Source organism: Oncorhynchus nerka, linkage group LG14 (assembly GCF_034236695.1).
Source record: "Oncorhynchus nerka isolate Pitt River linkage group LG14, Oner_Uvic_2.0, whole genome shotgun sequence".
Taxonomy (NCBI): domain Eukaryota; kingdom Metazoa; phylum Chordata; class Actinopteri; order Salmoniformes; family Salmonidae; genus Oncorhynchus; species Oncorhynchus nerka.
In genome coordinates this window covers 57172954-57186460 of record NC_088409.1, presented here as the reverse complement: position 1 = coordinate 57186460, position 13507 = coordinate 57172954, and the positions used below count along the sequence as shown (strand labels likewise).

Sequence of the window (13507 nt, the reverse complement as noted above, 5' to 3'; positions counted from 1 at the left end):
GCAACAACATAAAGAACGCCAATCCAGGATTACCCAGGAGTTTAATGGAGTGTGTTCGGTGTATGTTTTTTTTGCATTAGCAATCCCTCTACTCATCTTTGAAATAGGATACATACTGCAATTACATACAGCACAATGTGCACCCTCTCACATGCTCACTGACACACACACACACACACACACACACGCGCAAAGATACTCTCGCACATAATTATCTTCATAAATACAGATATGCACATTTTTTTAATTTTTTTATTTTACCTTTATTTAACTAGGCAAGTCAGTTAAGAACAAATTCTTATTTCCAATGACGGCCTAGGAACAGTGGGTTAACTGCCTTGTTCAGGGGCAGAACGACAGATGTCAGCTCGGGGATATGAACTTGAAACCTTTCGGTTACTAGTCCAACGCTCTAACCATTAGCATATAAAGGACATATTATTCATACGTACGTCTATATATTCAGTTACATAGTATAAGACGGGATGTGTGTAATATTTAGTCCGTTCATTTTGTGGTTGAATGTGTGTGTGTGTGTGTGTGTCTGTGTGTGTCTGTAATGTTTGACATATGTCAAGTCAGTCAGTACTATTTACTTTGCTTTACTTAACACGCTGCACAACACAGGTAACAGAGTTAGAGGAAATGTTTGGTCCTCTTGCTCTTTACATTTTGGAGAGGTTTGTCTGTCTGTCTGTCTGTCTGTCTGTCTGTCTGTGTCCCCCGCCAGTGTGTTTGTGTCCGTCTGTCTGTCTTGCAGAGCTCGGGTGGTGCGGGTGTGCTTCTACTTGGTCTCCTTCTTCTTCTGCTGGTACTTCCTGAACTGGTTCTGGATGGTGGCGGCAGCTTTCTCCACGGGCAGGGTGAGGCCGAGGGGCGCCGCTGCACACCCGTTGCTGCAGGCGGAGTCTTTCCGGTTGCACGTCAGGAGACAGGGCACAGCCAAAGTGGCAACAGCAACAGCCAACGTTGTATTGGGGAAGAGGTCCGAATTTACTGTGTGTAGCACACGTAGCAAGTACATAAGTAGTAAGGCACAAGTGGTTTGTAACGTTAGGGGTTATGAAGTAATGTAACCTTTCAGCAAGCCTCTACGTTGGGTAGGCGATTCTACTACGTTGTTATCTATATAGATATATTGCCACGGAATGTCCGGGTGTTATAGATAAGAAAAATATAAATCCACACACTCGTATACTGCTCCCGAAGTGTTTTGACGAGAAAATGATGTTTCGACCCCGTAACTGGGTTTCAATGAGGAAGACCCAGTCAAACCCTTAAAACACTGTGGGAGCAGCATACCAGTGTACCAATTTTAAAAAATATATACATGAATGATTTCCTCTCGGATCCATTTCCTGGGAAATGTTTTCGAGGTGTGTGCATTTCACTCTTTTAAACATCGTTTGGTCTCATACTCACTCTTTCTGAACACTCCTAGGCTGTTCCTCCTCGGGCCATCGTACTGTAAACAAGAACACAGTGTGAACTGCCAAAGAAGCTATAAAAAAAGACTATAAAAAAACATTACAGGAAGAAAAAAAAAGGTGGTTAAAGGGGCAATCTGCAGTTGAAACAACAGCTATTTCGGTGAAAACCTGAGGGGGTTGGTGCCGGAGAAAAGCAACCCCTCGGAAATTCATAGACGGAGAGCTATGGATGCAAGGACTGGCCATCCATTTCATAAAAAGTATAGTTTTAAGCATGTTTGGAGCCTATACCGTGTCCTTTTTACATTTGTTTTGTTTTACAAACATTGGAGTAGAACGAGCTTATATTCTGGGTTCTCATGGGGTACAGGCAGTTGAACAAAGCTCACGAGGCATTTACAAAGTTATTTTCTCCCAGTATTGATGGTTGTGTATAAGTACCCAAAAAAATGGATGTATGCACCAGCAAAACTGCAGGTTACATCCCTCTCACACACACACACACACACACACACACACACACACACACACACACACACACACACACACACACACACACACACACACACACACACACACACACACACACACACACACACACACACACACACACACGCTCACAAACAACACACGGGAAATGCTCGGCTACTGCGGGAACGCCCTGACTGTCCACCTCCTGTTTGCTCAGTGTAAACGTCAGAGCTGGGATGTTTGGAACGTGATCGGGTCATTCTTCACAAGCCATTCCAAGGCATCCCGACTTGCAGACAGGCAGCTATGTGTCCCCATAGCTAAGGTCATGTAGCGAATGTCATTCCGTAGAGGTGTTTCAGTAGCCAATTCGGTAAATGTTGGTAATTAACACTTGTGTGATTCAGCACTACAATAATGGGTGGCCCGGAGGCATTGAAAAATGCTGTGCGTTGATGGATCCAAAAATGTGTTGTTAACTAGCTGTTCGTGGTGTAATTCTGTCATCGCCATGGCATTGAAAAGGCTAAGTTATGCAGTCCATCCTTCTGCCAGTACGCTTTGGTCTCTCTGTGTCAGAATGACTTTGGCGCCCCCTATCGCATATGATGAGTATGGCAGACTAACAAAAACTAGGCACCTCAAACATAATGGTTTCATGAGCTTTTCATGACTTTATTCGTTATAAATGTCTGGGGAAATTATACTTAGCACTGTCAGATACCTCTAGTCCGTTATATACCTCCATTCCCCTGTACATTTGTTCAGTTCATTATATCGGCAGATTGCTATCCCTTCCACCTGAGATCACACAGCTACAGCTGCACATGTTCTTGACACAACTGTGGGCCTTGACCTTGAGCAGAACCACACACACTACCTCTCCGATCTCCGGTCTGGGTAACGTCCGCAGACACAAATCCCCTCAATAGGGATTACAGGTACCGCCTGCTGGAGAAGGTGAAGCCTGGGATTGGCCTGCCTGTCTGTCTCTCTGCTGTACCTATTGGCCTGTACCAATTGAGCTGAGGCCTTAGATCATGTCGGACAGCAACCATTCTTAAGACATTTGAGGTCAGGCTTTTCAAAAGCGAAAGGCTGCTTCTGTCTTGTCATTGTAGCGCCACTTTCCATTGTTTCTCATGAAACAGTTCTCAGATAGCCTGTAGAGAGAGGGCCATGTTTTCGTTGTACACGGCTACCATCCCCCGCACCCTACTCTTAATCCCAGTCCCAGCCTGAGCCGTCACTGCTGCTGTAACACATGACTACCTGCTGGCTGGATGTCGGTCAACATTAGCTAATTCAAGAGCGTGCAGTGGGCGAGAAATTGACTCCTCCTCCTCCACAGCAGTCACCTCAGCACAGCGCATCGTGTTACGAAGTCAACGAGTCCAAAAACGCTCAACGAGGAGGTTTCCGACATGGCTTGAAATCTAAGTGGTTGTTTCAGTTGTGAGGTCATGCCACAGGGGATGCATGTTTCCGGGGAGGGTGAGGTGGTGTTAGGGGTGTGGTGCTGGAGGTGGCGGTGGCAGATGGTGGATGGGAATGTTTGAGGGACTGACCTCTGCTGTTGCGCTGCTCCTCCTCTTTTGGGACACATGGTGCACCTGCCAGGGCAGAACCTGGGTCACCACGAAAGGCAAGGGAGGATCCCTGCGCGCAAACCGCACTCCTATCTGGGATAGACATGGAAATGATTACATTTGCGTGTGCGTGTGTGTGTGTCCCTGAACTTCTTGGTTACCTTAACGTCAGTGGAACACTCTTGTCGTGTGCGTGCATACTGTGAGAGAGAGAGAGGGCGGCAATTTAACCATGACTATTTGTGTGTGAGATAATTAAAGCCTCTTCAATCGGTGTGTGTGTGTGTGTGTGTGTGTGTGTGTGTGTGTGTGTGTGTGTGTGTGTGCGTGCGTGCGTGCGTGCGTGCGTGCGTGCGTGCGTGCGTGCGTGCGTGCGTGCGTGTGCGTGTTCATCCAATTACATCAAATCCCAAAGTGAAACGATGAGATCAAGTTGAGTATTGACCATCAGTTCACTCTCTTTTTCACGGGTACAGAACACTAATCAGGAAAACTTCCTCAATATTTCTTAATTAAAAGCTCTCACTGTGGAGAAAGCTATCTAAGATATTCGTGCTCACGCGGAAAAAAAAACATATCAGACAGTATTGACATAGCAATGGCTGATGGGGATCCTGATAAACTAAATGTAGCATCGTAGCGCCATAGGTATTACATACGTGGACAACTCTTTCAGATACTCCATTAGGACATTTGATGACGCTATTTAGGCAGCAGCTTGAAGCCTATCAAAGCCTATCAAAGCCTATCAAAGCCTATCAAATGTGCAATACAGTGGTACAAAGTCAAATATACAGATCGAATGGTCTCCAGAATGCATATCGAACTCCACGAGTTGGACCAGCTGTTGACAGCATGTAAAAGCTATCGATAAGAAATGGGCTTACCTTTTCAACTACTCTGACCACCATGTACATAGCAGTTAGCATTGTAACTATCATCGTGACAACTCTTCTGTGGTGCCACGGGATAGGCCCGCTGTGATACTGCTTATTGCCCTTATTTCCTCAGTCCAGCCGTGGAAGAGAGATCAGGTACACGCTGATAGATCCAAACAGTCAGTGGAGTGTGCTTTGCAGGAGGTAGATGGAAAACACACACACACGCACACACACACACACACACACACACAATCTCTGCCACGGCAGCCTAAGACCAATAAAGAGCTTGGCGGTACAGAAATAGAGAGGCGGTAATCATTTCCTCTACGCACGACTTTTCGTCCCTCTGGTGTGCCCTCGCCTCCTTGATAGTCAGGGAAGCTCTATATTCTCTGGCCAACCCAGGTGGCAAACAAATCATCTATCATAGAAGAAAGTCAATAGGTTAAGTCAAACAGGCCAATTTACATTCATAGTGGGGTTGTTGGATGGACCTATTTGCTTGGGCATCCGGGTCGAGCAGATGCCAGGCTGCCTGGGGTCAGATGTTATGCTACAGGCGAGGAGCAGCTAGAGCATATGCAGTGGCCAGGGATTTGTGAACAGATTGAGCTCGAACGCAGGCACACACTGAGCACACCCCTTGGTTTCAACGTGGGTAAATGGGTAGTGTTTGGTCGAGACGGTTGAGATCAATGAGATGACAACGTACGTTCACCCACTCAAAAGAAATACATCAGAAAGTTTGTTTGCGTTTTTTCCCAATGTGTTATCACCGTGCTTTCAACCAACTGAAAGCACAACCAAATTCCAATGGAGAAACACTGTCTGATTTTTGGATTGGCTGTCATCGAAATTGAAAGCACAACAACGTTCAAATGGGAATACAATGTCAGATATTTTCTTTGTTTATACAACAAGGTGAATGTGTTGTCACTGTGCTTCATCTAATAGCACAAACAAATACCTGGATTGCAGTTGAGATTACATCAAAACTGGATGGCGCTTGTGATCAATGCCGTTGGAGATTCTGTGCAGATTATTAAAGCCATTCTGAAGATCTCCACGTACCTGCAATCACCTCTGCACGCTATCTTGAACATGCACACATTCTATAGGTAGCCTAGCGGGTTGCCTAGCGAGTAGAGCGTTGGACTAGTAACTGAAAGGTTGCGAGATCGAATCCCCGAGCTGACGAGGTAAAAACCTGTGGTTCTGCCCGTGAACGAGGCAGTTATAACCCACTGTTCCTAGGCAGTCATTGAACATAAGACTTTGTTCTTTACTGACTTGCCTAGTTGCATAAAAATATGATTTTATAGGAGGAAATGCATAGTTACAGCAACTTCAAAATGTGGCCATGGGTGTGTTACTCATGTTAAGGTTGACTGTTACATTTGTTTGGAAGCTAGTCATAACTTTAGACTGTTTTACTCTATTGAAAAGGTAATATTGAATTGTGTTTGGTTGACAATGCAACCAAATATCAACATTTAAATGAGATGCATCAACTACTGCTTGTATAGATCCATCTGAGCCACTGGCTTAATCCCATTTCTATCTTCTTCTTTTTTTGGTTGAGTTGGAGATGTGAATCCAACATACAATTTGTTAACTTGTCGATAAATTAAATGGCAATTTATTGTATTTCAAAAGTGATGTTTGATTGTTGTTTGGTTGACAACACTGGGCACAGCACTTCATTTCAACGTGGATAATTGGGTAATATTTGATTGAGACGTTGATCATTGAGGTTATAACCTATGTTCACCCACTCAAAAAGACATCACAGCCAAATATCAACATTTGAAGGAGATGTATCTTCTACTTGGATAGCTCCGTCTGCCCCACTGACTTAGTCTGGCTTAAATTCCACTTTGTCTATAAATTAATAATTGATGTGAAGGATTCACGTCTCCATCTCAACCAAAAATCTAAGGTAGCCCTTTCCTGCAGTCAATGACCAAAAGCGCCCATTTTGGCCTCATGTGTGGAATGTTATTAGTATTTCTCATAATGTCATCATTCTTCTTCTTTTTTTTTGTTTTACATTTAAACAACGAAAATCCTGTTTCTATGTCAGACAGTTTTGTTATATTTCAGTCTTCTGTGATGTATATAAAGTGTAATATTGGGACGTAAACTCAAAATTGAATACATGTAACTCTATATATGACATGGAACAGGTGTCTTCTTTTGTAAGCCAATAACCATGTGTGTGTGTGTGGTGTATACTTTTGATTCAAAGTAGATTTGTATAAGACTATCAAGAATCACTCTGTGTGACCCTGATTTAGCCCACTACAGTAAAAGGTTAAACCCAGCTAAATTCAAAACAGCACTGTTTTTGAGAGCTGTAGGAACACTTATCCTGTTGTGCAAAGCTATAAGCTATATCTTTTAAAGAATCTGCAGTAGCAAAGATGATCTATACTCTATACTGACGGGGGAAGCCCCCGTTCTGTTATAGACAGAATCCTGTGACGTGACAGACCAATCAGGACTCATCTTTCGGCATGGCCAACCACCCCATTATCTAAGCCAATAATGACTAGTTAGGAGAGACATTTCATTCTCCGGTAAAGCTAAGTGCTTTCCCCTGTGCTAAACTAGGCTCATAATTTAACATTTGAATTCATATTTACGGATCACATACAAGTTTGTAATTATGGCACATGAAAGTTCACATGTTCAAGAAAGAATTTCAAAAAAATATATATATACAGTATCTCACAAAAATGAGTCCACCCCTCACATTTTTGTAAATATTTGAGTATACCTTTTCATGTGACAACACTGAAGAAATGACACTTTGCTACAATGTAAAGTAGTGAGTGTACAGCTTGTATAACAGTGTACATTTGCTGTCCCCTCAAAAAACACACAGCCATTAATGTCTAAACCGCTGGCAACAAAAGTGAGTACACCCCTAAGTGAAACTTTTGAAAACTTTTGAAAAGTGCCTTGCAAAAGTATCCATCCCCCTTGGCATTTTTCCTATTTTGTTGCATTACAACCTGTAATTTAAATTGATTTTTGGGGGGATTTCATGTAATGGACATGCACAAAGTAGTCAAAATTGGTGAAGTGAAATGAACAAAATTACTTGTTTCAAAAAATTATAACAAATGTCAAACGGAAAAGTGATGCGTGCATATGTATTTACCCCCTTTGCTATGTAGCCCCTAAATAAGATCTGGTGCAACCAATTACCTTGAAATTAGAAATTAGTTAGATTGTACACAGGTGGACTTTATTTAAGTGTCACATGATCTGTCACAGGATGTCAGTGTATATATATATACACATGTTCTGAAAGGCCCCAGAGTCTGCAACACCACTAAGCAAGTGGCACTATGAAGACCTAGGACCTCTCCAAACAGGTCAGGGACAAAGTTGTGGATAAGAACAGAGCCGGGTTGTGTTATAAAAAAATAATCAAAACTTTGAAAACCCCATGGAGCACCATTAAATCCATTATTAAAAAATTGAAGAATATGGCACCACAACAAACCTGCCAAGAAAGGGCCTCCCACCAAAACTCACAGACCAGGCAAGGAGGGCATTAACCAGAGAGACAACAAAGAGATGAAAGATAACCCTGGAGAAGCTACAAAGCAGCACAGCGGAGATTGGAGTATCTGTCCATAGGACCACTTTATGATATACACTCCACAGAGCTTGGCTTTACGGAAGAGTGGCTAGAAAAAATAAATTTCTTAAGAAAAAAATAAGTAAACACAAAAGGCATGTGGGAGACTGTCCAAACATATGGAAGAAGGTACTCTGGTCAGATGAGACAAAAATGTTTTTTGGCCATGAAGGAAAACGTTATGTCTGGCACAAAACCAACACCCCTATCACCCCGAGAACACCATCCCCACAGTGAAGCATGGTGGTGTCAGCATCATGCTGTGGGGATGTTTATCATCAGCAGGGACTGGGAAACTGGTCAGAAAGCACAAAATAACATGAGGGAAACCTGTTTCTGTCTTCAAGAGATTTGAGACTGGGACGGAGGTTCACCTTCCAGCAGGACAATGACCCTAAGCATACTGCTAAAGCAACCCCCGAGTGGTTTAAGGGGCAACATTTAAATGTCATGGAATGGCATAGTCAAGGTCCAGACCTCAATCCAATTGAGAATCTGCGGTATGACTTAAAGATTGGTGTACACCAGCGGGACCCATCCAACTTGAAGGAGCTGGAGCAGTTTTGCTTTGAAGAATGGGAAAACATAGTTATGCACGCTCAAGTTTTCTGTTTAAAAAAACAACTTATTTGTGTTTGTTTCACAATAAAAAATATTATGCATCATCAAAGTGGTAGGCATGTTGAATAAATCAAATGATACAAGCCCCCCCAAAAAAAATCTACTGAATTTCCAGGTTGAAGGAAACAAAATAGAAAAAATGCCAATGGGGTGAATATATATATACAGTGCCTTGCGAAAGTATTCGGCCCCCTTGAACTTTGCGACCTTTTGCCACATTTCAGGCTTCAAACATAAAGATATAAAACTGTAGTTTTTTGTGAAGAATCATCAACAAGTGGGACACAATCATGAAGTGGAACAACATTTATTGGATATTTCAAACTTTTTTAACAAATCAAAAACTGAAAAATTGGGCGTGCAAAATTATTCAGCCCCTTTACTTTCAGTGCAGCAAACTCTCTCCAGAAGTTCAGTGAGGATCTCTGAATGATCCAATGTTGACCTAAATTACTAATGATGATAAATACAATCCACCTGTGTGTAATCAAGTCTCCGTATAAATGCACCTGCACTGTGATAGTCTCAGAGGTCCGTTAAAAGCGCAGAGAGCATCATGAAGAACAAGGAACACACCAGGCAGGTCCGAGATACTGTTGTGAAGAAGTTTAAAGCCGGATTTGGATACAAAAAGATTTCCCAAGCTTTAAACATCCCAAGGAGCACTGTGCAAGCGATAATATTGAAATGGAAGGAGTATCAGACCACTGCAAATCTACCAAGACCTGGCCGTCCCTCTAAACTTTCAGCTCATACAAGGAGAAGACTGATCAGAGATGCAGCCAAGAGGCCCATGATCACTCTGGATGAACTGCAGAGATCTACAGCTGAGGTGGGAGACTCTGTCCATAGGACAACAATCAGTCATATATTGCACAAATCTGGCCTTTATGGAAGAGTGGCAAGAAGAAAGACATTTCTTAAAGATATCCATAAAAAGTGTTGTTTAAAGTTTGCCACAAGCCACCTGGGAGACACACCAAACATGTGGAAGAAGGTGCTCTGGTCAGATGAAACCAAAATTGAACTTTTTGGCAACAATGCAAAACGTTATGTTTGGCGTAAAAGCAACACCGCTCATCACCCCGAACACACCATCCCCACTGTCAAACATGGTGGTGGCAGCATCATGGTTTGGGCCTGCTTTTCTTCAGCAGGGACAGGGAAGATGGTTGGAGCCAAATGCAGGACCATTCTGGAAGAAACCCTGATGGAGTCTGCAAAAGACCTGAGACTGGGACAGAGATTTGTCTTCCAACAAGACAATGATCCAAAACATAAAGCAAAATCTACAATGTAATGGTTCAAAAAAATGCTCTCCATCCAACCTCACTGAGCTCGAGCTGTTTTCCAAGGAGGAATGGGAAAAAAATTCAGTCTCTCGATGTGCAAAACTGATAGAGACATACCCCAAGCGACTTACAGCTGTAATCGCAGCAAAAGGTGGCGCTACAAAGTATTAACTTAAGGGGGCTGAATAATTTTGCACGCCCAATTTTTCAGTTTTTGATTTGTTAAAAAAGTTTGAAATATCCAATAAATGTCGTTCTGACACCCTAGACCCACTCCAATTTGCTTACCGCCCAAATAGGTCCACAAACGATGCAATCTCAACCACACTGCACACTGCCCTAACCCACCTGGACAAGAGGAATACCTATGTGAGAATGCTGTTCATCGACTACAGCTCGGCATTCAACACCGTAGTACCCTCCAAGCTCGTCATCAAGCTCGACCCCGCCCTGTGCAACTGGGTACTGGACTTCCTGACGGGCCGCCCCCAGGTGGTGAGGGTAGGCAACAACATCTCCTCCCCGCTGATCCTCAACACGGGGGCCCCACAAGGGTGCGTTCTGAGCCCTCTCCTGTACTCCCTGTTCACCCACGACTGCGTGGCCACGCACGCCTCCAACTCAATCATCAAGTTTGCGGACGACACAACAGTGGTAGGCTTGATTACCAACAATGACGAGACGGCCTACAGGGAGGAGGTGAGGGCCCTCGGAGTGTGGTGTCAGGAAAATAACCTCACACTCAACGTCAACAAAACTAAGGAGATGATTGTGGACTTCAGGAAACAGCAGAGGGAACACCCCCCTATCCACATCGATGGAACAGTAGTGGAGAGGGTAGCAAATTTTAAGTTCCTCGGCATACACATCACAGACAAACTGAATTGGTCCACTCACACTGACAGCGTCGTGAAGAAGGCGCAGCAGCGCCTCTTCAACCTCAGGAGGCTGAAGAAATTCGGCTTGTCACCAAAAGCACTCACAAACTTCTACAGATGCACAATCGAGAGCATCCTGGCGGGCTGTATCACCGCCTGGTACGGCAACTGCTCCGCCCTCAACTGTAAGGCTCTCCAGAGGGTAGTGAGGTCTGCACAACGCATCACCGGGGGCAAACTACCTGCCCTCCAGGACACCTACACCACCCGATGTTACAGGAAGGCCATAAAGATCATCAAGGACATCAACCACCCGAACCACTGCCTGTTCACCCCGCTATCATCCAGAAGGCGAGGTCAGTACAGGTGCATCAAAGCTGGGACCGAGAGACTGAAAAACAGCTTCTATCTCAAGGCCATCAGACTGTTAAACAGCCACCACTAACATTGAGTGGCTGCTGCCAACACACTGTCATTGACACTGACCCAACTCCAGCCACTTTAATAATGGGAATTGATGGGAAATGATGTAAATATATCACTAGCCACTTTAAACAATGCTACCTTATATAATGTTACTTACCCTACATTATTCATCTCATATGCATACGTATATACTGTACTCTACATCATCGACTGCATCCTTATGTAATACATGTATCACTAGCCACTTTAACTATGCCACTTTGTTTACTTTGTCTACATACTCATCTCATATGTATATACTGTACTCGATACCATCTACTGTATGCTGCTCTGTACCATCACTCATTCATATATCCTTATGTACATATTCTTTATCCCCTTACACTGTGTATAAGACAGTAGTTTTAGAATTGTTAGTTAGATTACTTGTTGGTTATCACTGCATTGTCGGAACTAGAAGCACAAGCATTTCGCTACTCTCGCATTAACATCTGCTAACCATGTGTATTATGTGACAAATAAAATTTGATTTGATTTGATTTGATTTCCACTTCATGATTGTGTCCCACTTGTTGATGATTCTTCACAAAAAACTACAGTTTTATATATTTATGTTTGAAGCCTGAAATGTGGCAAAAGGTCGCAAAGTTCAAGGGGGCCGAATACTTTTGCAAGGCACTGTATATATACAGCTGAAGTCTGAAGTTTACATACACCTAGGTTGGAGTCATTAAAACTTGTTTTTCAACCACTTCACAAATGTCTTGTTAACAAACTATAGTTTTTGGCAAGTCGGTTAGGACATCTACTTTGTGGATGACACAAGTCATTCTTCCAACAACTCTTTACAGACAGATTATTTCACTTATAACTCACTGTGTCACAATTCCAGTGGGTCAGAAGTTTACATACACTAAGTTGACTATGCCTTTAAACAGCTTGGAAAATTCCAGAACATGATGTCATGGCTTTAGAAGCTTCTGATAGGCTAATTGACATAATTTGAGTCAATTGGAGGTGTAGCTGTGGATGTATTTCAAGGCCTACCTTCAAACTCGGTGCCTCTTTGCTTGACATCATGGGAGAATCGAAAGAAATCAGCCAAGACCTCCACAAGTCTGGTTCATCCTTGGGAGCAATTTCCAAAAGCCTGTAGGTACCATGCAGCCGTCATACCGCTCAGGAAGGAGACGTGTTCTGTCTCCTAGAGATGAACGCACTTTGGTGCGAAAAGTGCAAATCAATCTCAGAACAACAGCAAAGGACCTTGTGAAGATGCTGGAGGAAACAGGTTCAAAAGTGTCTATATCCACTGTAAAACGAGTCCTATATTGACATAACCTGAAAGGCCGCTCAGCAAAGAACAAGCCGCTGCTCCAAAACCGCCATAAAAAAAGCCAGACTACGGTTTGCAACTGCACAAGGGGACAAAGATCGTACTTTTTGGAGAAATATCCTCTGGTCTGATGAAACAAAAATGTAACTGTTTGGCCATAATGACCACCGTTATGTTTGGCGAAAAAATGGGAACGCTTGCAAGCCGAAGAACACCATCCCAAACGTGAAGGACGGAGGTGGCAGCATCATGTTGTGGGGGTGCTTTGCTGCAGGAGGGCCTGGTGCACTTCACAAAATAGGTGGCATCATGAGGAGAGAAAATTATGTGGATATATTAAAGCAACATTTCAAGACATCAGTCAAAGCTTGGATGCAAATGGGTCTTCCAAATGGACAATGACACCAAGCATCCTTCCAAAGTTGTGGCAAAATGGTTTAACCTCTCTAAACCAACCACCAGTATAATTGTCATCAGCAACGCTGAATAGCATAGCGCCACAGTCAAATAATATTACTAGAAAATATTCATATTCATGAAATCACAAGTGCAATATTGCAAAACACAGCTTAGCCTTTTGTTAATCCACCTGTCGTCTCAGATTTTGAAATTATGCTTTGTGTAAGTTTATCGATCGCTCGACAAAACAATAAGTACACTTAGCATCAGGTAACTTGGTCACGAAAATCAGAAAAGCAAATCAAATTAATAATTTACCTTTGATGATCTTCGGATGTTTTCACTCACGAGACTCCCAGTTAGACAACAAATGTTACTTTTGTTCCATAAAGATATTTTTTATATCCATATACCTCCGTTAGTTTGGTGCGTCATGCCCAGGAATCCACCGGAAACGCAGACAATAATTCCAAATGATATCCATAATGTCCACAGAAACATATCAAATGATTTTTATAATCAATCCTCAGGG

General features: G+C 43.0%; 1 protein-coding gene across 2 annotated transcripts; it reads right to left on the bottom strand.

Moving 5' to 3' along the window:
* Nucleotides 1-224: 224 nt before the first annotated feature.
* On the bottom strand, nucleotides 225-4688 carry LOC135559658 (uncharacterized). Of its 2 annotated transcripts, none has more exons than XM_065000204.1 (4): nucleotides 4378-4688; nucleotides 3470-3583; nucleotides 1423-1465; nucleotides 225-996 (listed from the first exon to the last, which is right to left on the bottom strand). In XM_065000204.1, exons 1-4 carry the CDS (start codon nucleotides 4429-4431, stop codon nucleotides 785-787), a joined length of 423 nt encoding a protein of 140 aa, XP_064856276.1. In that variant the 5' UTR covers nucleotides 4432-4688; the 3' UTR covers nucleotides 225-784. The 2 variants fall into 2 exon arrangements, with proteins under 2 accessions (XP_064856276.1, XP_064856277.1); XM_065000205.1 differs by having other exon boundaries at nucleotides 225-909; nucleotides 4378-4684.
* Nucleotides 4689-13507: the final 8819 nt, after the last annotated feature.

Coding starts and splice junctions, on each gene's coding strand:
- LOC135559658 (XM_065000204.1), bottom strand. CDS start 4,431: ATGATAGTTACAATGCTAACTGCTATGTACATGGTGGTCAGAGTAGTT. Junction 3,584..4,377: donor TGGTCAGAGTAGTTGAAAAG/GTAAGCCCATTT, acceptor TGTCTATCCCAG/ATAGGAGTGCGGTTTGCGCG. Junction 1,466..3,469: donor GGAGCAGCGCAACAGCAGAG/GTCAGTCCCTCA, acceptor TCTTGTTTACAG/TACGATGGCCCGAGGAGGAA.